General features: G+C 47.9%; 2 protein-coding genes across 19 annotated transcripts in view; one reads left to right on the top strand and one right to left on the bottom strand.

Annotated features, from left to right (window-relative positions):
• Positions 1-26,939, top strand: part of SMARCD3 (SWI/SNF related, matrix associated, actin dependent regulator of chromatin, subfamily d, member 3) — an 88,539-nt gene that overhangs the window by 8,633 nt on the left and 52,967 nt on the right. For 4 of the 11 annotated variants that reach the window (XM_046930192.1, XM_040692006.2, XM_015281035.4 and 1 more), the window contains exon 1: positions 17,483-17,639. The exons of 2 other annotated variants lie outside the window; for them this stretch is intronic. In XM_046930192.1, the coding sequence (XP_046786148.1) occupies positions 17,562-17,639 (78 nt within the window). In that variant the 5' untranslated portion in view covers positions 17,483-17,561. Of the gene's footprint in view, positions 1-16,213; positions 16,367-17,324; positions 17,463-17,482; positions 17,640-17,964; positions 26,785-26,939 lie in introns of those variants that run through there. 5 more of the 11 variants (XM_046930156.1, XM_040691983.2, XM_046930191.1 and 2 more) reach the window with 4 other exon arrangements.
• LOC124417707 lies at positions 3-19,300 on the bottom strand. 8 transcript variants are annotated; one of them, XR_006936628.1, is made up of 3 exons: positions 15,359-19,300; positions 14,943-15,049; positions 3-1,327 (listed from the first exon to the last, which is right to left on the bottom strand). XR_006936628.1 is itself a non-coding variant. In XM_046930198.1 (3 exons), the coding sequence occupies exons 1-3, from the start codon at positions 15,545-15,547 to the stop codon at positions 14,514-14,516; spliced, it is 330 nt and encodes a 109-aa protein (XP_046786154.1). In that variant the 5' UTR covers positions 15,548-15,615; the 3' UTR covers positions 13,160-14,513. The 8 variants fall into 8 exon arrangements, 1 of the variants encoding a protein (XP_046786154.1); XR_006936629.1 differs by lacking the exon at positions 3-1,327 and adding an exon at positions 1,901-4,788; XM_046930198.1 differs by lacking the exon at positions 3-1,327 and adding an exon at positions 13,160-14,547 and having other exon boundaries at positions 15,359-15,615.

Raw genomic sequence — 26,939 nt, 5'->3', positions numbered from 1 at the left:
CATGTAGTTGCTCCAAAATTAATGCCTTGTGTTTATTTCCATGAAAACTACAACAGCTACAAAGAGCACATTGACACTATTTGATGGAGCACGTTCTCAGCTACAGATTACTGTTTTTCAGGACAGACTCTACAATTAGCTATGCACTTTTCCCAGAGATGAATGAGGGGACCTGTGTGCTGCACTTGTAACAATATGCACCAGGGAAGTGCCTCACTGCCACCATCTTCACTGCTGAAATGCCACCCACCCTTCACTGTGCTCACATCCACTGTGGTCTCCATAAATGTTCACAGGGGTTGATGAATGTTCATGGGTGCCATTGTTTCTACATGACACACCTTTGCAGCAACAGAATGTCACAGAATATTAGTGGGAAGGTTCGCCCTCTACTGCCATACCATCAACATCTACCTCTGATACCATGGGCCAGCGTAATAAAATAGGAGACGTTGGTTTTGGAGCAGTCCTCATCTAGAATCACAGCATGACTGAGGCTGGAAGGGACCTTAAAATCATCCACTTCCAACCTCCTGCCATGGGCTGGTTGCCACCCAGCAGATCGGGTTGCCCAGGGCCCCATCCAGCCTAGGCTTGAGTCAGAGCTTCGAGTGTCCTAACATGGATGGCATTTGAACTGCTGACATTCTGAGAAGGTCCCCTGGGCTTTCTTTACCTTTTTTTTCCCTCTTACTAAAGGTTACATCTTACTACTAGTTGTGAGGGAATTTAATTGTGACTATTCTTCACGTTTTTTGTTTGTAAACCATTACAACTGCTCTGCTTCATTCCTATCTTTTGAAAACGTTGAAGTCATGGTTTTACAAGTTCTGCTCTGTCCTGGCCGCTTGTTCCTGTTTCTGTGGTGGTTTCTCTCCCCTCCACTGCTTTGATGTAGGCACCTGTGGCACCTGTCCATCAGGCTAAGACTGGCTCTCAGCCTGGGCACTGCTCTGTCATATCCATCTTGCGAAGAAATTCTTGAAATCTGAGTTAAATACAGTTTGGATGGCCCAGCTAAAACAACGAGGCAGCATTCTTCAGCATGTGCAGCTCTTGACACGATCGCTGTTCCTGGAATTTGCTCAGCAGTTTTTTTTATCACAGCAGCTAATTGAAGAGTAGCAGCTTACATACCCCATTCACTTTGCAGCTGTACATTTCAGTGCTTGTTAAATAGTTGTTACACAAAATGCATTTTCAATTCTGACACTGCATTGCCAGTGTATAAAGAAGCCCTGGTTTGTCTGACTGACTGTAGGTGTCTGCATCTGAACTGCTTCCGATGGGTTCCTTTTACACTGAGAAGAGAGCTTGGCTCACCACACTGTAATATAAAGAACAGAATGGATCATACAGTAATCATAGGATTGTGGGGGGGTTGGGTTGGATGGGATCATTTATTTCCATTTATTAAAGATCATTTATTCCAACCCCATCTGCTCAGGTTGCCCAGGGAACCATCCATGCCCATGGGCACCTCCAGGACAGTGCCAGGGCCTCACCACCAATTTGAAGAGTTCTGACTTTAGCACCTTTAAGTAGGAGCAGTTGTAGTAATTGGCATTTCTTTATTTTGTCACCAGTATAAACCACGAGCATCTTCTGTGATGTATTTCTAAACATTCCTTCTTAACATGACTGCTCATTGTCAACAACTATCTACATTTTCATATCTATTGAATGAGGTGTGAATCATAATCATTTCCGGGACATTTCTGTTACTGAAACGCTATGTAAAACTCTTCTGTTGCATCATCATTGGTCTTGGGTCAGTCACATTAAGTTCTGTAACTGAAAGCAAGATATAGCGGAGATTGCAATGTGAGCAACTGTCAAGGTCATTTGTATTATTTATTTACTCAGCTCTATTTTGATTATACCATTACTTTTCACTCTAAAAGAAGAATCTTTTATGATTTTGTTATTGTTTGTTGTGGTTTTGTGTTTTTCTTTTTTTTTTTTAATTTCCAGTAAGTGCTCCTAACTGATGACTGATAACTGAGCTCCCCTGCATCACTCTCATTTTTCTTCTTAAACGTAAGTGACTTGGAAGTGCCATCAATACTTACTATGTAGTATTTTCAGTTTGGAGCACTTTGCTCTTTAAAGAAAAGTACTGTGCATATTTTCGTGATGATTGCTCATATTTTTAGGATATATGTGTGCATGAAAGTCACGTTACTTCAGGTCAATGAAAGAGCATATGCACATGTACCACTGTCTGATATTTATATCTATGTATATCCTAAGCTGGGAGGAGCAGGCAGCATTCAGAAGGCTGTGTTGCCATCAGCCTCACTGTGGTCCAGCAGCGTGCCCTGGCCACCAGGAGGGCCAACTGCATTTTGGTTTGCATTGAACTCAGCACAGCCTTCTGTCACCAGAGGTGGTTGTCCTGCTGGGTTTGATGCAGATGCAGCCACATCTTGAGTACTGTGTGCAGCTTTGTGCTCTGCTCCTGGAAGCACTGGCAGGATGTGCAGGAATGGCACAGAGCTGCCCCAGACAGGACATTAGGAAAATCTCTGTGCTGAAAGGGTGGTCAGGCACTGGAGCAGGCTTCCCGGTGAGATGGTCAATGCCCCGTGCCTGTCAGTGTTCAGGAGGCAGATGGATAATGCCTTCAGTGACGTGCTGTAGCTTTTGGTTAGCCCTGAAGCGCTCAGGACTGGGTGGTCTCTGTAGGTCACTTCCAACAGAACTGTTCGAATTCTGGGGTGGGTGCATCCTTTTCTTTAAAAGGCATTTCCTTACCATCATCTCTCGTTATCTGCTGCCCCACAAAGATTTCCTTCACTTTGAACTTAATAGGAAGGCCAGACTATTAACTAGACACTTGTTATCATGTCACACAGACTTGGTATGAGTTAAGGCTCCTATAATGCTGTGTGTTCATTTTGATAAATGCAGCTCTGTTGGCCAGGAATAGAGATGCCCATTCCTTCAGGTTTTTTTTTTTTTTTCCTCTTTGTAGGGACGGTAGATAATACTGTCTCCATTTTGAAAGCAGAGACACTTGGGTGCCCAGCAAGGAAGCAATAGTGAAAGATAATTGAAAATCCAGGACTTGTTGTAAGAACATAAATGAGGCACTGTCAGTTTGGCACCAGCTCTTGTCTTCCTAGCAAGCTATTTGTGGTTCCTGCTTCCTTTTTGTTTGTGGGTTGTTTTTTGTTTGTTTTTGTTTTCAGTCCAAATCAGGTGAGGTTCAGATAGTTGTGCCCCATATGTCACATTTCATTCCAGTATTACCTCCAAGTACCACCTTGTGATAACACACTGTACAGATTTTTGTTACAGCTTTCACTTACTTTACCACCCACTTCTGTTTACTCTCTTTCTGTGTAAAGCCAGCGACAGTGATAAGATTTTTTAGGTATCATAGGCTCAGGTACTTCTTCTGGGGCTCAGAGCTCCCTTTGGGGAAAGCTGCTGTTCTGTGCACTCCCTGAAGACCTCATGGGGCTGCAGTGCACAGGTGGGTGGTATCTATTTCTTGGCTGGTTCACACACTTGCTTACACCCTGCTGCTTACAGATCAGCAGCAGGGCTGTGCTGGCACTGAGGTTACAGAGTAATCCGAGTCCTTGGATGCAGCTGGAAATACGTGGAAGGACACGTAAGATGATAGAATTAGTGCAGTGATGAATATTGGGTAGGGTTACATTTTACCAGCCAATTTGGACTCTTTATATAGTTGATTTATACATTGGGTTCCGATAATTTTGATAATTTTTAGCGGAGAAACATGCAAGGATCATATAGTGAGAAATAAACAAGGACAAATTTGTACAGGTGCAAATGGCCTTTAGGATTGTGGTAATAAAGGAATGAAAACAGGGCCCAAGAAGGATGCCATTCTTGGGAAATGACTACGTTTTAATGTAACACAGGTTCCATTTCAGATAGCTATACTTCAAGAAGCCCTCTGGAGTATGAAAAAGTGTTCAGAAGAGACGTGTAAAGAGATTGAAGGTGTAGTTAAAACTGTGTTATAGTGGGTGGCCACAAGGACTCACTATATTTAGTTTACCCAAGAGAGATAGAGGGGTTTTGTCCTTGTCTTGAAGAACCTCAGTGAGGAAAATGGCCGTGGTGGTTTATTTGAAGGCACAAACTCCTGATCTGATACACGCAGCACATAGCAGTTAGCATGCAGGATAAATCTGCTTCTACCCAACCCTTCCTCTGTACCTGTAAGGTCAGGAAGATGACCTGAGGTCCCTTGTCCTTCACCCCCGCCCCCTGAATGTTCTCAATTTGTTGGGCTCCTGAGCCAGCGTTGCTGTTTGTGGATGAGGGCAGGGTGGGTTCAAGGCCTGGACAAGCCTTAGTGCTCTCCCTGAAACATTCTGGATCAGGGTCTGTTAGCAGCCAACCTCTGGTGACAGCGTATCCCACAAGCAGGTATTGCCTGCGTAACTGCAGATGGGTGTCCAACGTGCCCTTTCTCAGGGTGTTAATGCACCATCAGCCCAGGGGGCCCTAAGATCTTCCTTAGAGCCTGGAGCTTGTTCCTCTTGACTGTTACGGTTAGCACTGGTTCTGTAATTTCAGATGTAAGGGAGAAGGAGCCCTTCTGCTGCCAAAGGTTCCATGTTTCAAGCTTTCCCCACTATAGGAGACTCCATCCATTGCCTCTCTGAGCAGTCTCCAGCTGTTCTGCTTCTCCACATCGGAGCAGGGGCCCACTGCTCCCGCAGCACTTCTCACTCCCCAGGCTGCCCATTCTCAACTACCAGGCTACTGGGAATTTATTCTTTTCCTTCCCTTTTTCTTTTCCATCTGAAAGAACAGAAGAAAGGTTGTGTGAGGGAGGAACGGATATGGAAGGAGAGGCCATGTCAGCCCGGTGGGCCCCGCGCCGGCCGCAGGGCCGCCCCCGCCCGGCCGTCCCCGCCGAGCTGCGGTCAGTGCTGGCGGCGGCCGCACAGCGGCAGTCTGGGACCGCGCGAGCCCCGCGTCTGTGTGAGCGCGGCCTGAGGCAGAGCTGAGACTGCGGGGATCCGCGCCTTCCTCCCCCGTGCGCTGCCAGCCCGCGGCCTGCATTGCTCACAGAGCCCTTCGGTTTGCATTTGTCTTTTGATTTTCCGTTTAAAAATAGCGAAAGTGAGGGAGGACGGAGGAGAGATGCGCTGGTTTCACCACCCGGCTTCTAAGTGCAGATCGGTACCGAAGGGAGGAGTTCTGCTCTGCATGGTAGCTCGGTATATAAGAGTAATTGCAGTTGTAGGGAGGACAGACTCCAGGCACGTGGAGCTGTTCAGGTTGGCAACGTCACTTGAAATGCTGATATCAAAGCCCATTATTTGGGACGATCTGAAACATTGTGCCTAAGTGCTCAGAGCAGATGGGGAATGGGAATGGGGAGGAGGATGGACGTGGTGGACGGGGAGGTGCTTGTGTGAGACTGCTCGTGGCCTGAAGGATGCTGCAGTGCTTTGGGGGCTGTTCGCCGGGCTCAGAAAGCAGTGCCGCGTCTCCTCGGCAACAGGAAAGGCACGTGGCTGTTCCCATGGAAATAGAGGGCTTTGCAGGGAAGGCTCTTTGCAGAGCTCAGCAGCACAGGCTGTGGGCTCCTCTTTGACTGTACCTGAAGCAGAGGCAGTCCACGCATCAGGTGTCTGATCCTGGAGCCTCCCAAGAGTCAGCTGTGAATAGTGGAGTGCCGTTCCCCCCCCCCCCCCCCCCTCCCGCAATAAACAAATTAATTGTGTACTGTTGTTCCCATCTAAAGAGTTCCTTCCTCAGTCGCTAATTGCCACCATTGAAGAGGTGTCTGCAACTTTTCGTTAGGAAAGCAGCCAAGAAGCACCAGAGAGCTTTTGATGTTAATTCTTTCAAAGGAACAGGCAGACAAAACTGAAAATGGAGAAGCAAAGTGTATGCGGGGAGCCCATATCTGAGCAGTCCTTCCTGATACCTGAAGGGAGAAAAGGAGGGCTGTGTGAAAGCAGCAGTGAGTCTGCCTGCACTACATCCACCACATAAGAAACTGACTTTACAAACTGTATGCAACGGGCGCCGCTTCTTCTGAAGCTGTTGTGATGGTCTTTGAAGGGAGCAAACAGCCAACAGCAAGAGATGGTAAATAGCAGTGCATTATTTACGTTCCTTATCCTGATTTATCCCCTGATCCCAGTCTTCTAAGGTAAAAATGCTAGCGTTTTCACACAGTCCCAGCACTGTAGGGGTCAGACAGAATGTTTAGAGCTCACCACTTCAGCCCCCCCAAAGCAGTTCCCTGTAGCAACTATACAGGAAAGCATCCAGGCGGGTTTGGATTATCTCCAGAGGAGACTCCCCTACCTCTCTGGGCTCCGTTCCAGGGCTTTGCCACCCTCATAGCACAGAATTTCTTCCTCACATTCAGGTGAAACTCCCTGAGCTCCAGTGTGTGTCTGGTGCTCGTTGTCCTGTCGCTGGGTACCACCAAACAGAGACGGGCCCCATCCTCCTGTCTGCCACCCTTCAGATAGTGATCAGCACTCATCACATCCTTCTTTGCCTTTTCTTCTCCAGATAGACAGCCCCAGGGCACTCAGCCTTTCCCCATTATTAGATACTCCATGGCCCTACCATCTCTGCAGCCCTGCGCTGGGCTCCTCCAGTGAGATCCTCAGAAAGGCCAAAGTCTGCTCTCCTGAAGTTTAGGACTGTGACCCTGTTTTCTGCTCTGCTCCATTCTCTCATGTTCCTGATCACCTCTATCTCCTGGTCACAGCCAAGGTTGCCCCTGACCTTCACGCTCCTGGGCAGTTCTTTCTCATAAGAATCAGGTAGAACAGAGCAGCTCTGCTTGTCTGCTCCTCAGTCATCCGTGTTATGAATTCATCATCAGTGTTTTCCAGGAACCTCCCTGCCTGATTGTGCCCTTCTGTGTTGTCCCTTCTTCAGATACTGGGGTGGTAAATGTGTCCTATGAGAATAAGGGCCTGTAAATAAGAGGATTCTTCAGGTTGTTTGCCTCTGTGGCAGACATTACTACAACACTACCCATTCTCCTCAGCCTGCTAATTCTGACCCAAACACTCGCAGCTGATGCACCATTCACAGTCACAGACTGGCTGAGGTTGGAAGGGACCTCTGGAGGCCATCTGCTCCCACCTCCTGCTCAAGTATATCCAGAAGAGTACTTCACTCATACCTGCTCTCTTCCATGCTTTGTCTTTGGGTCCCAGCTGCAGTCAGGATCCTCATCATTTTTATGCTGGGAGTTTGCTACAGGATTAGAAACTGTTAACTATTTTCATTGCATGTGGTCCATTCTTCTGTAGCTGCCAGACAGAATGGAGTCATTTTCTGAAGGCATTCCAGGCTTTGGTTTGAAGTATCAGAGTTGTGTCCCACGCAAGAGGGTCCACAGAATGGGTGGACAGATAAATCAAATGAACATATAAAGGGGGAAGCAGCAAAAAACAAAGCCTTTAAAAAGGCCATGGCAAGGAGGAGCTGTAGGCCTATAGCTGAGTCCTCAATTTATTTCTAAAGAGGATTTGTGACTGATGAACTGCAGCACTTGTTGGAGTTAAGTGACATGATAAACACATGGCAAAGCTGTCATGGGGGGGTGAGGTCTTCAAATGTGTAAGACAGAGGGATGCATAGAAAGTGAATTTTAGGATAGAATTGTAGTGATGAGATATGCAATGGCAGGAATTGGACTGGGGGAAAGAGGGACTGACTCAAATGGCTGTAGGAAGTGGAGAAACTGAAGGAAAGAAAAAAAGGTTAGCATTAAAACAATGGGATAAGTGGAAGAGTTGTTACAAATCAGATGAATCAACAGGGGAATCAGTTACGTTATAGACAGAAGAAGCTTTTCTAAAGGGCAGAAATAAGACAGGTTGTTTTTATGTTTGTATTCTTTCTCTTCCAATATCCTGCATCCCTTATTTCTTATGAAATATTTGTGATTGACTTTCCATTACATAAGCCTTATGCTATATTTTTAGCTTTGTTCTATACTCATTTAGAATAGGTGAGTATCATACTCCAGATTAATATCTGGGATTTTAGCTACAGAAATTTAAAGAAATAATTTTCTATTTTTTGTATCTTTGGGCTTACAACTTAGAATTGTAGAACCCTTCCTCTGCACAACGTTAGCAGATATTTACTCCTTAGTATTTGCTATTGCTTTTAAAACTGGCCTTGCTGTGCAATACATCTGGCTTGTCTGAAGTTTCTGAGCACTGGGGCATCTCTGAGGAATGAAGCGTGCTTGCTTCCCAGCAGAGAGAGCAGGGCAGTCAAAATCCCCCACAGGCACATTGTTTCTATGGTTTCAAGTTGCAGGCTGAGTATAAATTGGTCAGGAAACAGGTGCTGATGATGGGGTGTGCAGCATAGGAACTTGGTAGCCATTCAAAACAAGCACAGCAAGACAGCTGCTGTGCTGGGTCCGCTGCCCATCATGGTGACTGCTGCTCTCGCTGTTCCTTTGCACACTCTTGCTATTTCCATCTGTTAACTTCATTTGCAAACTGCAAAGGCCAGAGACCATGTTGTTTTTATCTGTACCACCAAGAAATCTTGGGCCAGAGACACAGCTGATTACTGTGAGTGGGAAAACTGTGACAAATAATGTGATATAACCTATAGCAGGAAGCTCTTCTCATTGCAGTTCACATAGAAACACAGCTATCTGAGCCTTACCAGCTAATTGTTAGTGTAAGCAATGTAAATTATTTATTTTGCAAAGCACTGCACACCAGAAGGATTCCACTAATGCTTCTTCCAACCCCAGCATTTTTGAGGTCTACTACAACTAACCTGTGCTACCATTTACGTGCCCTGTCCTCCTGGGAGCATAGGCAGCATGTTACTATATGATGGCTTAATGATCTCGTTGCCAAGTGGAGTTTGTTGCTGTGAGCTGTAGCCTGCCAACCTGCTGTGCCTATTATATGGTGGGAGAGACAAGGAGGGAAACCACTGCCCAGCGCTGCAGCCAGTGGTTTACTGCTTTTGCAGCATTGGGTTGCTCAAAAAAAGGCTCAGCTGAAAGCACATAGTCCAGCCACAGCCTTAGCACTGTAATCATGTCACTGTGCCATAAGCAGCTGTGCCTGGCATTTCCGTACTCCTGATTTCATGTGTATTTATATACCAGGAGAATGAAAAGCTGGAAGGCTTGGAAAATGTCCTACCTGCTGCTATAGGCGTATCACAGCTCCTTCAGGACTGACCTTCCACTGCTGCCTTGTGTTTTTCCAGCCAAAATCTCCTGATACTTTAATGCCCATTTGATTTTTTTTTGTCTTTCGACCCAAACGACTGTGAAACTTTCCCCGCGTCTTCTCATGTACATCTCTGAAGATGGTAAAAAAATGAAAGAAAGAAAGAAACCAGCAAACAGACAAAAACCTGCCTAGAACAGCCCAGCCATCCCCAGACCTGCTGGCAGCTCCTTGTCTTCCACCACTCGTCATCCTTGTGACATTTTGTTTACAACCTTTTACTTGCTGTTTGTTTTGTTGGACATTGGGTGTTCACAGTCAGAATTTCAGACATGTTTCCCTGCATTACATTCAAGTTGCTTTTGCCATTTTACTTCTGGCTGCCATTTCTCAAAGCTGTCGATGTTTGCTGTAATAATGCACTGCCTGAGATGAAAATTTCCTTTTCTCAGGGGTCATCTTTTCATAACTTTGTGATTATTTTGCCAAATAAAATGATTTAAAAAGTCACTTGGGCTTGTTTAGCAGTATCGTTGCTGGTTGTTTTTTGGGTTTTTCTTTAATAATTACCATTATTACTTATCACCTTCAGCTCCATTGTGCTCCCAGACTGTTGTGATTTTGTTCACCTAATAACTGTTCTGCTAGTGTAGCTGAAGTGAGAGGTGAATTTATTACTGTATGCCAAGATTGCTCTGTTCTCCTTCTTTGGTTATGTGCCTTCTGCAGCCTCTCTGTGCTTTGTGAGTTGTCACGTCTCACATGTTTTTGTATATGAATGCAGCCCTCAGTAACTATTTACTCATTATTGATTTACTCAAACTATAGATTTTTTTCAAATGATTTTCATTGAAACCAGGATATAAACATAGCATTATTAACCAAAAGGGGCTTTCAAAAAAGATTTTTTCCTAATAAAGAAAGAGGAAATCCAGTTCGTTTCTCTATATTACAGATGGGCAAAAACACTGCAGGCAGTTGCACTGCTGTAATCCTAAGCCTATGTGTGGCTGAAGGGAAAATAAAATAACTAAGCATGAGGAGGACATAAATGGTAAATGGGATAAAAGAGCTGTGTAAGTTTACTAATTTAATGGATTTCTGGCTAATTTTCAACAAAAAGGAATAATTGTGTGTCTTATTTAACTGGACTTCAGTGAAGCCTCTGAGACAGCGCTATCTGAAAATGTAGTTGAGATTCAGGACAGGTAATGATAGAAGAATGGCAAGGCAGGTAAGGAAAATGAAGCAACAGGCCTTGCATTTTTTCAGGAATTATCTTGGGATTAATGCCATTTAATATTTTTCACTAAAGCCCATGGCACAAATGACAGGAAGCACAGAAATGAAAAGTGTTGATGATGCAAATTATGCAGGGATTGTTGAAGCAAGAGAGTAAGTTATCGTGCCGAACTGAGTGATTCTGAAGACCAACAAGTAGAAATCAGTCTCTGATGACAGTGCAGCTCACAGCTGTGCTCTCAAGGGCTGGTAATAGGAGTCAGCACTGTGAGCTGAAGGCTTACCTAGTGGCAGTGCGACAAACAGCCCTGTGTATTGCTGCAACTGTACTGCAGCAGAACTTGGAGTTGTCACTGTCGTAACACTGTGGAAAGTGGTTGTGAATCTTGGAAAATTTCATTGAGGGTTCTACTGGTAAGAGAAGTGTCAATGCTATACTGTTACATGGCCTTTGAGAATACAGGTACGGTCCTGCTTACCCATGTTCTAGGTAGATTAACCAGGAGTTATTTAAGAAAACTTGATGAAATGATAGAAATGGGCATTTCTGTTTGAAGAGACCAAGTATGGGTCTCACTTGTTTAGCCTGGCAAAGGGTGACTTAGTGCGGGTTGTGACTGCTGTCTGTAAATGCCCCAGACCAGAAATGTTAGACTTAAAGAAGGGCAAAGTTGATGAAAACAAATGACAAAGAGCCAGACAGACTTAAAAAAAAAAAGTCATTCAGATAACTTTTTTTTTCTTCTATTTTTAGCAGCTGTTCAATAAGGCCAAGGCTTAAAGGGCAATGCAGTAAATGTATGTCTGTGACATGGCTGCTGTTGATTATACAGCACCAGCCTTACTGGCCCAGCAATTCCCTCCTCTGTGTTCAGTCCATTTGTGATTGTGAGTGAATCCTTCATGGTGCTGCTACCAAACACCCCAACCCATCACTCTAATTAAGTACCATAAAATACCCGCCTTCTTTTGGTCTAGGGGGCAGTAGATGTAGATCTTAAAGTATTATGGATCTTTTTCTCCACCTTTTGGCATCCCTGCTGTTGTCTGTGATTACTTGTAAGATAATCAGGACATGTGTTTTTAATTATCTCCTTACCTCTGCAGTTATGTTTGGAAACTCTGGAGAAAGACAGACATTTTTCTTTGCCTTTACTTATTCTTCATTGCCTCTATTTCAAACCTTTTTTTCTTTATGCTTGCTACAAATTGCTCATAGGATTTCTTCATTGCAAACAGATTTGGAAACCCAATGGAAAGGTCTAACATGAAGTGATATGTCTATATAGGGTTATATAGAATGGTAGTTGAAGGTCAAGGAAAATGTGAAGGGCCACAGTATAAAGGCTGTATGGTACCTGGTAACTTTCAAGGGGAACTGGCAGCAGTCAAATACTTACTCTTTTTCTAAAATCAAAACTTTAAGCGAGCCTTTTTGATCACCTTACACTTGTTTTGAAGCAGATCTGTGAAGCTGGTCAAGGGGAACCACTCTGGGTGGAGAAAGTCATATCTTTGTCTCACAAAATTCCATGCAGTTTATGGAGGCAAATAGGGCAAAAGAAACCACTAGGAATCAGCTCATCACCTGTCCTGCTCCATGTCAGAATCAACACCAGCTGCATCACTCAAAGCAGATGCTTATCTGACATCTTCCTAAAGACCTTCAGTTTTGGAGGTCATGGAATCACAGGATCTTTAGAGTTGGGAGTGACCTCTGAAGGCTATCTGGTCCAACTCCCCTGTGCTGCACAGGGACACCACAGCTATATCAGGTTGCCCAGGGCCTGATCCAGCCTTGGCCTGAAAGTCTCTAGGGATGGGGCATCAACCACATCTCTGGGCAACCTGTTCCAGTACCTCACCACCCTCACTGTAATAGATCTTTTCTTTGTATACAATCTAAATCTTCCGTCTTTGAGTTTGAATCCATCCCTGATGGGAAAAGTATCCCAGAACATTTCTGCTTTTACTGCTGTACTCTTCTTTAATATCTGAATCTTCCGGGAGAAATTTAAATTTCAGAAGAGCAGAGTAGCTCTTCTCCATATTTGCAGCAGCCTTGTGGCAGTTATTTTCTCTTTCCCTCTTTAGGCTTTACAGTTCTTATCACAATTATGTTTTCCTTGAACCATCTTCATTTCTCCCACACACATTTTCTTTCACACAGAGCCCCGAACTGCATAGTTTTGCTGAGATGCTAACAGTGCATAACACAGCAGAAGGATTACTTTGGAAGGGTTCCTTACCAGTATTTACAAAAGTTAATTTTGCAGCCTCAGGGAGATCTTGAGCTGGGACAGTTGGTGCCTCACAGAGAAGGGATGGGTAGAAAGCGTACACAAAAAGTGGAGACAGATAAGAATCTGGAGTGCCATTGTCACTGCTTTTGCTGCCACCAAGGGGATGAGAGCAGTGGGGCAGCACTCATTGTTAATGCTCACCTGGTTTTGTGTGTGTGTGTTTACCTGGTGTAAGCATAGTCCTATTAATTCTCATTCACCTTATGAGGTTGTATCACTAAATATATTTTTTTCTGAAAAAAGAAGCAAAAACCAAACAAAAAACCCAACCAAAATACCACCATCAGTTTTCTCCTTTGTCTCTTTATGCAGTTGTTGATCCACGGCTCGGTCTGAAAGCCTGTGCTCTTTCTGGTTGCATTATGTCCTGCTCTTTCAAACTACATCCCCAGCTTTTTGGGATTTCAGTTATGACTCTCACAACATACCTGCGACCACTGCAAACCGTATTTAATCAGCATGCTCTCTAGTTCATTATCTGTATTGTTCATGAGAATACTGAATAATTCTGAACTCAGGAACAGGTTACCATTTCTTTAGAATATGCGGAACCTCCATCTCAGGATATTTTCTGTCTCTGTTTGGTTCTTATGCAATACTGCATAAATTCCAAAACTGTTGGGAATACCGGAGATGAGGTGCTGGGTAGGAGCCCCACTGAAGGAGATTTGGGGGTCTCGATTGACAGCAAATTGAACGTGAGCCAACAGTGTGCCCAGGTAGCCAGGAAGACCAACTGTGCCCTGGGGTGCATCAAGCACAGCCCTGCTGGCCAGCTGAGGGAAATGACCATCCTGCTTTACAAGGCATTGGTGCGGCCTCACACTGAGTGCTGTGTATTGTTTTGGGCATCACAGTACAAAAAGGACATCAAACTGTTAGAGTGTCCAAAGGAAGGCTATGAAGATGGGGAGGGGTCCAGAGAGGAACATGTGAGAAGAGCAGCTGAAATCCTTTGGTTTGTTCAGTCCAGAGGAGACTGAGGATAGGCCTCACAGCATCTTGCAGCTCCTCAGGATGGTCCACAGCTTCCTCACAGTGGCCTGCAGCTCTTCATGGTGGGCCTACAGCCCCTCATGGCCCTGCAGCTCCTCACAGGGAGCAAACGGGCAGTGCTGAGTTCTGCTCAATGCTGACAGCAACAGCGCCTGACGGAAGAGCATGGAGCTGTCATGGGAGGGTTGGGTGGGGGTGAGGGAAAGGCTATGCCCGGAGGGTGGTGGGCATAGGGTGTCTGGCAGGCACAGCCCTGAGCTGCCGGACCTCAAGAAGCCTCTGGACGGCGCTCTCAGACACGGCCTGATGTGTGTGCGGTTCTGTTTTGAGCTGGGGGTTGGACTCAGTGACCCCCGTGGGTCCCTTCCAACTCTGGATGTTCTGTGAGTCTCTGCTTTACGTTTCTGAGCCCTGCTGGCCTAAGTGAAAATCGGATGAGAGAAACCAGGCCCTTTTAGAGCAACCTTGATGTATTTCTTTAACTACTATTAATTGAAAAATCGAATGCAGCTGCAAACATATTCCTCCCCTCCCACAACTTGTGTTTCTGCTTTTTTAGCCTGACCAGCATAGTTTAAAATAGCAAAGAAGTAAAAACAAACCAAGCAAATCTGTGGGAGAAAAGATGGCCTCCGACAGCCCAGATAAGGAGGACAAATGTCAGCTCTCCCTGAAACCTGAGTAAAGTGAGTTAAGGACATAGCACAAAGTGGGGCTGAAGGGAGCAATGGAGGGATGAGAAGAGGTGAAGGAACACAAGTACTGCAGGGTCTGCCGGCCGCTGCCATCAGGGCCAGACGTGGCAGGGAGCCGCAGGGCAGCTGGGGAAGAGAGAGAGATGGGTTGAGCCAGGCAGCTCTTAAAAACAGCAGCAGCAAATAACGTTTATTTTCTACACTTTTGAAAGAAAATACATGGGGGAAATAGGAAAAAAATGAATTTCAAATAAAATTGTATGGTTTTTCTCTGGAGAGAAGACACGCTTGCACTGTAACCTTCATCTATTTGTTGTGTAAGTGCATTTCCTATAGGACTTTGTGAGCTACAATTGTACTGAGTAAGGGCTGAGTGTTATCGGTACATAACAGTCGTCACTGAAGTCTCATTAAGTGTCTGCAGCTCCCTTATTTTCAGGTGGCCGACCTGCTTATGCGATGTTCTTTGTAACTCTCGTTATAGAGCTGCTAAGAACATCCAGACAGAGGACAATACTTACTCTGTTGCATTCACTTGCAATCCAGTAACGCTTCCCGCCCCGTCCTGGTGCTGCAGGATGTAGCCGGCTGCAGGCCGAGCCAGGAGCAGCTGCTCGCGTCGCTTAATCTGCAGCGGGTCAAAAACACGAACAAAACCCCACCCTGAAGCCTGCCGTGGTGCAGCAGCCTCCCCGCCACCCATCGTACAGCGCCGGCGGTGATGGAAACAGACCGCGGGGCGCTGCGGCCGTCATCGCGACGGCTCCGATGGGCGCGTGCCCCAACCACGCCGCCCCGCGGCTCCTCAGCTCTCCCCGCACGGCGGTCGCATCCCGGGGCGCCGCTCGACGCGGACGCGGCGCGGAAAGGGTTAAGGCCGTTCCCTACCGCGGCCCGGCCGCCCCCGCCCGCGCGTCCCCGCGAGGCCGCGGCTGACCTTCACGGAGCCGCGTCGGGCATGCGCACCGTCGGCTGGGGCTCCCAGGAGCCGCGATCTGCCCGGCCGCGGCCCGCTTGGGTTCGGCGCGGACCTGGGGGGGGGGGGGCTCGGCCCGAACCCGGCCCGCCGCCCATCCGGGCTCGCGGCTGGCGCACGCCCTGCCCGTGCCGGGCGCGCCGTGGCCATTCGGTGCCGACGGTGCTGGCGGAGGAGCGCGGGGGGACTCGAGGGGGGACCGCGCGCCGCGCCGCACCAGAGCCGCGCCCTGAGTGCCGGGCCCGATCTGAGGAGGCCGCGGGCTCCGGGGCCGAGGGCGGCGGCGGGCCCCGTCCGGTGACCACTGTGCCCTTTGCGGTCGGCGCAGCGGCTCCGAAGCTGTTTGCCCAGAGCCTTCCCCAGGGAGCCGCGCTGTGCTCGAGCACCGCGTTCGGTGCCGTTCGGTAGAACGAGGGCGGGGACGCGGCTCCCTTTAGCAGTGGGAATAGCGGCGGATGCGGCTTTGTGTCAGCAGCGCTGCTGCGGGGGAAGCGGTGCGCCCTGCGCAGCGCAGTCTGCAGAGAGAAGACACGTCGTCTGCTGGGGGCACAAAAGGGATCGCAAGATGGGAGCCGATGTCACCGCGTGCTTCTGGGACCTGAGCCTCGCTGCACGGGGCAGCGCCGCCATGCTGACACACAGCAGCTCGGTTCCAGACCGCACGTGCAGCCGGCTCGGGTTGGCCGCAGCCGCAGCAGCAGTTTGGTCCATGCCCCGAACGAGGCTGTGCTGCTGCGCTGGGTGTGTCTGACCGAGCGGAAGGGGGAGGGCGTCGATAGCAGCACCCACACGCCCAAGCGCTGCAATTCCTGTGGCATCCTGCACGGCGCTGCCTGGGTTGGGGTCACCTTGAACATCAGCAGCGGCTGTTCCCGAGTCCCTGCGCGCACCATGCCGTGTGATCTCCACGGTCCGTTCTTCACTGCTGGCCGATTCAGTGTCTTTCCCGTGCTTGTTTTTAACCACTGGGTGAGGGCAGCGATTTTATTCAGTTCAGTTCTGATTCCCTTCTGTTTGCAGCTTTGCCAGAAAATACAGAGTCCATAGACAAGAATCTCAAGGAGAGGAACAGAACAAACCCCTCCCGTAGCTTGGCGGCATCGCTATCACTGTATCAGGCAGACGGCAGACAACAGCCCCCGCCAGCCGCGCACACCGTGGCGAGCAGAGCCCCCCTGGCCACGCTGCTGTGCCGTCACGGGAGGTGGCACTGCCACTCCGCATCGCGGAGAGGTTACTGCCGCCCTCCATCACGGAGGGGCCGCCGAGATCTGGAGCGCCGGAGAGGCCCCTTCCCCCCCGGACGGGCCCGCGGGGTCTCGGGGTGCTGCGCGGGGCTCTGAGCGAGGAGCTGCGGCTGCCTGACCGCAGCTGCGGTGATCGCAGGGACTGCGGCCGTCAATCACGCGTGCCGCTAACGGATCCGTCAGAGTGGGGCCAGATCGCCTCGGGCGGGGCCGCCGCCGCCATGCTGCCCGCCGCCCCCGCTCCTCGCACGCCCGCCATCCCTTCGCCCCCGCGCTCTCCCTTCCCGCTCCTGGCCCTCCGCCTCCCGCAGCCTCTATCGCCGGAGGGACCGTTCTCAGCCTCGCGCTGGAACCGCCGCCAGCGAACGTTTGCGCGCTGCCGGCGGTCCCCGGGGACGGGGCCTGGAGCGCGGCGCGGGCGGAGCGCTGCGAACGGGGGGAGCCATTGTTTCTCACCGCCCGCCCGCTGCATGTTCTGATGGGAAAACTCCCCGGGAGCCGGGCTGGTGCCGCTGCCGAGGCCGCCCCCTCCCCCTTGCCCCAGAATTTACCATCCCCTGCGCCCAGGAGGAGCGGCTGCAGCTCTGCCGCGAGGGGCCGGGACGTGTTTTCGATTTGCCTCCCGCTTATCTCGGGTGTTTGGACAGAGAGGTTTAAAAAGCGGGATTTTCTGTCCCCGCAGAGTAAACACGCACAGCCCGGCAGCGCAAACTATTTCTGGCTTATCAGTGGAGGAATGCAGCAGCTGAGGCCGAGCGCGAGTGGGCCGTCAGGAAGGCCCTGAAGGGGCCCCCTCCCCACTCCGCGCTATTAGAAGTGTGAGAGCCCAGCAGGACTCAGAGGGGAGAGTTGGAGAAAAAGGCAGAAAAGGGAAAGAAAGAGGAAGAGAGAGAGTGAGAGAGGCTGAGCAGACCCCGATGGCTACAGACGAAGTTACAGGAGGGGCTCGCAAAGCTACGAAAAGCAAACTTTTTGAGTTTCTGGTCCATGGGGTGGTGAGTCGGGAAAGTTAGCGAGCTGGCTGGCTCCGAATCGAGGGATGAGTGGAGAGCGGAGGCTGCGCCGGGCTGGAGCGGCCCCTGCAGCGCGCTCGTGGGGCGCCGCTCCCCGCCTCGCCCGAGAGCCGCGGGGGCTGCCGGAGCACACGATGTGACCGATTCGTTGCTATACGGCTTTGTCTGGGGGGTTGCGTGCTGTGGTTGCTGCTTTGATTCTCCATGCTTGGTGAATAGCGTGCTTCTGAGCCTCGTCACGGTGCGGAGTCTGCACCGGGTCTGACCCAAAGGGGCTCGTAGGACACTTCGTTCTGTAAGCAAACTTGTGTTTTGAAAAGCAATTCTGATGCTAGTCCGCTGCAGCCGTGCGGTGCTGCCTCTGGTTCTTGTCTCCAGCCTCGGCTCTGATGTATCCTCTGGCTACTTAACAGGTGACTTTCAGGGGCTGGGAGAGATTAGCTCTGCAGATCTCTGCTCACCCACGAGGGAACGCCGGGTTGTCGTGCTTAATTAAAGGAATCACTCAGGTCTTTAAAAATCACCAGCTTTTGTTTAAGGAATCGGGTCTTTGATCTCCATTTAAGAGGATATGCTAACCTTGTTTTGCTGCCAGTAGGAACGATGTTCTCTAAATGACTGGTGGTTGAAAGCAACCACCATTTATAGCATGTGGATTTATTGTGCTGATGCACTTCTAACAAAATCAGACCCAGAAATGCCGATGTTCGTCGGATGGGGATGATCGTCCCCATCTGTTTTCTCTCTTGGGCGTTCTGGCACCTTCTGTGACACCTTTTTGAAGACACCCGCTGGGCGTTCCTGTACGAAGGAATCTCGGGAACTTACTGCAGGCCTCTGTGTTGTCTCCATAATTCAGGCTTGCTCCCAGTTTATTGGATCTAGCTGTCCTGCAGAGCCTGGCTGTGATGAGCTTGCAGGGTGAAGGACTTTTAGATGGCATTCAGTTCTCTGAGAGCAGTAAGCAGGCAGCGTGGTGCCAATGTACATCAGCAGTCTGTTGCTAGATGGGCAGATATGACAGAGGCAGGTGTGCAGGTTGTGGCAGTAGCTGTGCTGCGGACATACGAGTTCCTGAAGATGGTCTGGCTCAGGGTGGCTGTAGCTGGGCGGGCCGCAGGCGTCCTGGGAGGGCTGTGCAAATGGGAGGCTGTTTCCTTTTCCAAGGCTTCTGTTGGCACAGCACCGCTCTTCCTTCGGTATCACGAAGAGTTGCTAAGATAGTTGGGTGAATCTGCTTCTTTCCCATGTAGATGTGAAAGGAGCCTGCTAGCCTCTTAAGCATGAGAAATGTTAATTCATACCAGAATTTATGCAGCAGAACTTGTTTCCATTACTTGTTTGGATGCTAGAAAAGTCTGACTTGTCTGCGCTGCCTGTTTCGCCACCAGCAGCGTCTCACTTGGCATCTGCACTGCCGAGTACCTGCATCTGTTTGTTACCTTTCCCCTGCCTGCCTGTCAGTGGGAACAGAGCTTCTCGCCCAGCATTCCTTGCCTAAATTCCTCTTGTAGGAATCTCTGTGTCCTCCCATGATGATTTTCTTTGGTTCTGCTTTTGCTTCCATGTTCGTTCTTCACAGTTTCTTCCTGATCTCAGGTTCATTTTGATCAAATTTTGAGGCGGTCAGTCTTCTGTTGCTCACAAAAGACCCAAAGTTACAGCTCCATTTATCCACTTACGTGTCCTATCACGAAAGGGAACGAGGCGTTACCCTGGGCAGACGTTGCAGCCTCATCCCCGCACATGGTGTGTCTGCATCTGAACCCATTCCTCAACGATTCGAGCTGAAGAGCCAGCTTCTTCATAGTGGCTCGGAGTCAGGTGATGCCCCCCGTCAGGGAAAATCTCCTCTTCACATTATTAGGTTTTTATTCTCCCTTTGGCAAAATTGTTTGTTTTGATTACTGTAGGTATTATTATCATTGTTGTTTCATTTTTCAAACATAGGAGTGTATAAACAGGGGTAGAATGTGAGAAAAATTCTCGCTGTTTGGACAATTAAATAGAAAGGAGAATTTTCAGTATTTCCTGACAGCTGTTAGCCTTTGGGCTCACTTGATCTTTCTGAACACTTACGTTCCTTTGCTCAGGTCACTTCGCCCTTTGCTGGTGTGTGTTTCGTCTCGCCTTTGTTCTTTTCCACGCTGCCGGCTCAGAAGGCATCTTCTTCCTTTTATGTCGCTCAGATGGGATCCCTCTGCGCTGTCAGATCTGTTCGTGGTCAGAAGCCCCGGGTTTGGCACCTGGTCCTGCTGGAGTACTTTGTTGCACCTCTGCTGAGCAGTTCTTCCTTTCAGAAGACCACATTTCTTTCAGTTACTGGTTACATTTCTCTGACTCCTGGTCTCTTGCTCAGGGCCCTGCATGCTGGAGCTGTGGGAAGAGGGATTTTTTCACAGGCTTCTTCATCCTTCACTGTCATTTTCCCCCCTCTGCTCCATTTCCAGAACTTCTATGGATAAATGCGGCTCTAATGACCACTGTTATGCTGATATGTCTTTATTGATGTACTTTCTGCTGCCCAGTAGTACGTTTCGGGTTGCCTTTATGACAGTTGTTGTTTTCAACTCTTCTGACCCAAACCAAATTACTGATCTTCCTGCGGGGTGCTCCTCAGTTTCTTCTGTCCTGTAGACCCCACATCAGCCTCTCTGTTGTCCGCATCCCTCCACGGGATGTTATCTCTGTCTTTTTCCCTTTTTTCTTTCTCAGATGGGGATCTTCACACATAGCCTTGAGAAGATCCGCAGCACCTGTTTTGGCCGGGCTCTTGTCCTGATGGGTCCTTTTGCGACTCAATTGCAGGAATCCTCTCCCCTTTGGTACTTGTCCTGTGGGCTTTGCAGCATGGTCTTCACCCAGGAGGCAGCTGATGGGTTCATTTTCTTGTGTGATTGTTCTGGCCCTTTTTAATCTGTTTTCCTGTCCTTTTTCTTTGTCTTCCTTCCAAAACCAGTCTTTCTGAATTTTGTACACAAGCTGTGCCTGTAGAAGTCCATATCTATTTCTCAGCTGTTGGGACTTTTCTATATTTGCCATAGACTTCTCAGTTCATGTCACCTTCTTTGTATAAGGATCTTTGCCCTCTGTGTTGTGCATGGGTAGCTCTTCCTCTTAACGTAAGTCCTTATCCATATTTATTTTCTGCTCATAAGTGTTTTCTTATGGCTTCTGCTGATCTCTACACTTTAATAATCATTATACATCACTACTGTTAATGTATACAAACTGTACATCGCTTGTGTGACTCCTTTTTTGATCCCCATTCTTCTTATTGTGTGATTGTCTACCTCTCAAATCTGATCATAGAGTTTGACAGTAAGCTGAGGAGCTGTCTTACATGAAACAGCATTTAGTACAGTGAAAGAAGGGCCTCAAAGCATGCCGTGGTGTAAACAAGTATTTAATACAGCAATTAATTAAGTAAAAATAGGTTAAAAGACACATCTGATGTCCCAAGGATGCATATGGAGTGTTTAATAGATTTAGTAGAGATGTGGAGAAAGGGATGAGGAATGAATTTCATAAATTTGCATCTCCTCATACACCTAAGGACTTAAATGAGCTGTGACCATCCAGGAGAAAGACTCAGATGTCTTTGCGGTTGCCTACTATGTGGCAGCAGCCACTGCTACTAAGAAAATAAATTAAATGTTAACTTCATTCAGAAGTGGGACAGAGGGTAGTGCAGAAGATGTTGTAAATCAGTTGGAATATACTTACAAGAATATATATATTTTTTCATGTTGATTGTCTGCATGACAAATAAGCAAAAGGAGGGGTAACCCAGATGGCAGTGACAGTGGGAGGGTGGTGAAGACTTCATCAATAAGAGACTGGGAAGCTGGTGGTGATTGGGCTTTGTAGGAAGTACGGATGTGTTTTTTTCATATTACCTGGGGATGGAGATTGATTAGGAGAGCTGTAAAGTCGCTGTCGCTGGAGGCTGTTACAAACTGGTTAAAGAAGTAAACGTCTGTCAGAGATGATGGAGACATTAGTGACGCTTTATTGAGAAAAGGAAGGACTGGATGACCTCAAGGATTCATGTTTCAGTATGGCATAAAATGGTGTTTATTCTGTTATAATGGGAGGAACCAGAGGTGTTTTCCCTAGATTGAATGATGATCTGTTTTAAGTAGATAATAGTAATTGTTTCTTTCAGCTGTAGAAATCACTACAGAAGCAGTGATGGGAGGAGAATATGGGGTCTGAAAAAAAAGCCAAAAACTTTGCTACTGAAATATATGTCAGCAATTTTCATATTATCATGCATATAAGTGCTATCTTGTCAGTGTCTAAATGCCAGAAGGGGTAGAGAAGAGCTTCATGAACAGTCACTTTTGAACAGTTTGTTCCACTTGCCTAATACAGGGTGCTCTGTGCTAGGACGTTGTCAGAGCAGTTTGTGGAACAGTCACTGGTTAACTGCATATGCATTTCCTGTTTTATTAAACAAGGAGATGTTTGGGTTGAGCTTAAGGCAGCCCGGGGAATTCAGCATTTGTTTGGGAAGGTTCTTGCAGAAGACTGGTAGTGTAGGAACATTGCATGGCGCTGAGAAGCGTAAGCAAGCTGCCAGCGGGACCGGAGGGTTGGTCTTTGCCTCGCTCTGAGCTAGTTGCAAAAGAGTTCACACATAATTAAGAACATCAAATCATCCTAATTCTTGATATGTTTTTAATAAGTAGTTAATGAGACTTTGCAGAATGAGCCTGTTAAAAATATCCGTGTTGTCCACTGGGAGAAGTTCAATATGCTGGTACACAGGGGTACACAGATGTGTCCGGTATGTGAGACCTTGGAGTTGCTCTTCTGTTTTCTTCCAAAAGAAGCGCTGTAGAAACATGAATCCAGTTACACCGGATCATTCAGCCCCAGGCCCCCTGGGCCCCCAGCCCCGTGGGGAGTAGCAGAAGACTGCATGGAAGCTGCAAGGCAAAAAATTAGCAGTACTTCTTCCAAGTGCTCTGCACTTCGTAGCTCTGGAGTTTTCTGACCCAGAGGGGTAACTGCATATTTAGTACCTCTGTGAATTTTATGTATGGAAATCAGTGTGCTGATATTTCCCTGAATGCACATAAACTTCTAGCAGGCACAGTGCTCTGTGTCAGGAAATCTTTGCAGCTTATCTTACATAAAGACATGCCTGATGCTACCAGCTGTTAGCTGCTGTCTGGTTCTTGTAAGGGAAGAGACAGTGGGGACTTGATCGGTCTCCTCCTCCTCCATGACATTGCAGAGCTCTGCACTCTGTCCCCTCCCCAAACCGCTCCTTTTACAGAGTGAGAAGGCATATTCTGGCTGTTGTTCCTCACACCGAATCCATTCCACAGCACATTAGATCACTGCAGTGGATGTGATCTGATGTATTAAAAGTAGCAAGCTGATTGAACTCCAAGGCAGTGCATTGGGTTTGCTGTTTCAATTCCAAAGGCTGTTTTGTTTTGTTTGTTTTTGGACTGTTTGTATCCTAGTGCTTTGTTTGAGGCTGGGTTGTTCTGAGCTCTGAATGGGCACACATGAAATACATGTTCGCTGACCTTTGTCTTAAGTTACAGCTCACAGTTCTGTAAATGCAATATTTTTCAAGTTAAAGATTTTTTGGATTGTTGTTGTGCACATTTCTCAAAATAGATGGAACTTGGAAGTCACAGTGGTGGAACACTTGGACCCTATTTCTAGGATGTGAGTGCTTTTGGGAGATGGAAGGTGAATACGGCAGTGAGCATAAGAATGGAAATGTAGATGTTTCTGCTTACTGCATTTGTAAAACATCTGTAGATGTTAAAAGCAGGAACCCATAGGAGGTCGTGTCTGTAATTATTGTAGGGTGGGGGAGAAGCTGTCTACAACTTGTTTTGTTGTAGAAGTCCATTTGGAAATGGTACATCCAGTAGGGCATCCTCTGTTGGGAAGCCATTTGTGTAGTCACGATTCTGTTGCCACGAGACAATATCACCTTAGCTAAATTTCTTAGCTGTTACGTAAAATTCTGGTGAGCTGTTCTTAGCTCGAGACATCATCTAATATCTCCTCTTGCTTGTACCTTAAGTACATTAGCAGCTACTGCAATGTTATGTTGTAAAGAAAGGTTGCCTAGCCAAGGTTGCTCCTGTTTTTAGTTTCCAAGCTACTCTGTGATTTTTGTTGGTCTTATGAAAATGTGTCAGTTTATTTGTTAACACGAGGCCTGTAGTTGTTCACTGCTTGCCATCAGAATCCTCTTACGTAGTACCAAGGTGGACAGTCTTTGCTTTTCAGAACTGAGTTCCTGTATGTACAGCTCAGTGCTATATTACATTGCAGTTACTCCCAACTCTCTGTTTAGCCCCTTTCTAAATCTTCTGTAGGTACCTTTGCTTTTTCTGACACTTTCTTTTCCTTGTACCTATCAGTTCTCCGTGTTTTTGTCCTCTCTTGCTATTTTCAGACAGCAGCCCTCTTTTTATCTACATCATCATTTTGGCTACTATGATGTTGATGCTGCTTGAGAAAAGCCTTTGCAGTAGAAATTCACAGAAGAGCATCTCTCCACTGTTGTCTCATTTCTTACATCAGAGGGAAGTTCACATCAAGAATGGCTGAGGTTGGAAGGGACCCTAAAGATCATCTGCTTCCAAACCCCTGACGTGGGAAGTGTTGTCAGCCAGGGCCCCATCCAGTCTGGCCTTGAATGCCTCCAGAGATGGGGCACCCACAGCTCTCTGGGCAGCCTGTGCCAGGGATTCACCACCTCTGAGGAAATATTTTTTTCCTCACATCAGACCTAAATCTCCCCTCTTTTGGTTTAAAGCCATTCCCCCTTGTCCTGTTGCTATTGGACCATGTACAAAGTTGCTCTCCCTCCTCTTTATACTCTCCCTTTAAGTACTGAAAGGCTGCAGTGAGGTCCCCCCGGAGCCTTCTCTTCTGCAGGCTGAACAAGCTCTGCTCCCTCAGCCTTTCTAAGTAGGAGAGGTGCTCCAGCCCTCTGCCCATCTTTGTGCCCTCCTCTAGATCTGCTCCCCCAGCCCCACGTTTCTCTGTACTGAGTGCTACAGGTCTGGATGCAGTACTCCAGATGTGGCCTAACGAGGGCAGAGCAGAGGGGGACGATTCACTCCCTGCCTTGGTGTCACTCCTCAGTTGATGCAGCTCAGGATTTAACTGGCCTTCTGGGCCACAAGTGTGGATTGCTGGCTCATGTCCAGCTTTTGTCCATCAGGAACCCCAAGTTTTTCTCAGTAGGGCTGCTCTCAATGAGCTTTTCCCCCAGTCTGTACACTCTTAAGATTGCCCTGGACCAAGTGCAGCACCTTGTTGAAACTTGTTAGGTTCACATGGGTGAACCTGTTCACTTTTCAAGCTTGTCCAGGTCTCTTTGGATGGCATCCCTTCGTTCTGTTGTATCAACTGCACCACTCAGCTTAGTGTCATCTGCAAACTTGCAGAGGGTGCACTCAATCCCAGCATCTGTCATTGAGAAAGATATTGAAGAAGACGAGTGGTGTCCCCCAGGGGTCAGTGCTGGGACTGATACTCTTTAGTATCTTCATCAGCACTGGCAGTGGGGTCAAGTGCCCTCTGAGCAAGCTTGCTGCTGACACCAATGTGTGGGGTGCAGAGGGGGTGGGATGCCATCCAGAGGGACCTAGATGAACTGGATCAGCAGGCCCAGGTGAACCTCATGAGTTTCACCAAATCCAAATGCAAAATCTTCCACCTGGGTCGAGGCAACCCTCGCTACCAATACAAGCTGGGGGATGAAGGGATTGAGCACAGCCCTGCTGAAAAAGAGCTGAGGGTGCTGGTGGATGGGAAGCTGGACATGAGCCAGCAATGTGTCCTCGCAGCCCCAAAAGCCAACTGTATCCTGGGCTGCATCAAGGGAATCGTGGCCAGCAGGTCCAGGGAGGTGATCCGGCCCCTCTGCTCTGCGAGGCCTCACCTGGAGCACTGCGTCCAGATGGGGAGTCATCAGTATGGGAGAGATGTGAGCCTGTTGGAGTGTGTCCAGAGGAGCACCCAGGGATGGAATGCTTCTCCTATGAGGACAGACTGAGAGAGCTGGAGAAGAGAAGGCTGTGAGGTGATCTGAGAGCGGCCTTCAGTATCTAAAGGTGATCTGCAGAAAGAAGGGGGCCAACTCTTCAGCAGTGTCTGCAGTCATAGAACAAAGGAAAATGGCTTCAAGCTTAAAGAGGGCAGATTTAGTTTGGATATCAGGAAAAGGTCTTTTTACAGTGAGGGTGGTGAGGCACTGGAACAGGTTGCCCAGAGATGTGGTTGATTCCCTGTCCCTGAGGACTTTCAAGGCAAGGCTGGATCAGGACCTGGGCAACCTGATCTAGATGTGGTGTCCCTGTGCAGTTGGACTAGACGGCCTTTAAAGGTCCCTTCCAACTCTAAGGATTCTGTGATTCTAAGAACACCAATCCCAAGACAGACACCTGCTCATCACTGGCCTCCACCTGGACATAGAGCCATTGACCACAACCCTCTGGCTGCAGTTGCATCCAAATAATTCTTTATCCACTAAACAGTCAACTCTTCAAATCCTTTCTCTCCAATTGAGAGATAAGAGTGTGGCGTTGAACCATATACAAAGCCTTGCAGAAGTCCTGGGTGATGACATCAGTTGCCCTTCCCTTTGTCCACTGATGCTGTCATATCATCACAGGAGGCCACCAGACTGGTCAGACCCAATCTGCCCTTGGTGAAGCCATGCTGGCTGTTGTGGATCATCTCCTTGTCTTGCATGTCCTTTAATGTAGCTTCCAGGAGCACGTGCTCTGTGATCTGCCCAAGCACTGACATGAAGTTCACTGGCCTGTAGTTCCCCAGGTCTTTCTTTATCTCTTTCTTAAAAATGGGAGAGAAGTCATGGGGGGGCTTCACCTGACAGCCATGACTTTTCAAATATGATGGAATACGGCTCAGCAACATGAGAATGAGGGCAAAGGCACAGGCAGATCCTCATCCATAGCCAGTGGTACTTCACAGGTCTTCAAGAGACGTAATAGTACTGCAGTACTCTTCAGTATCATGACAACTTTTTAATGTCAATATTGTGAAAAATGCAGTCTGCTGTCTGCTACTGCCTTCTCTTGTGCGTGTGTTTGAGAGCAGAACAAACCTTTAGGTAAGATAAAGTACTCCTTCTACAAAGGTTCAAATAGAGAAAGCGTTTCCATATCTGTCGGGTGCCTGATAGGTTTTCAGTGGGGAGATGGCAGTTGTGCAGTGAGGATTATTTTATCTACATGTAATGTAGGATATGAGAGTGTAAGAAGTTAA

This window comes from Gallus gallus, chromosome 2 (genome assembly GCF_016699485.2).
Source record: "Gallus gallus isolate bGalGal1 chromosome 2, bGalGal1.mat.broiler.GRCg7b, whole genome shotgun sequence".
Taxonomy (NCBI): domain Eukaryota; kingdom Metazoa; phylum Chordata; class Aves; order Galliformes; family Phasianidae; genus Gallus; species Gallus gallus.
This window is presented reverse-complemented; position numbering and strand designations above follow the sequence as displayed.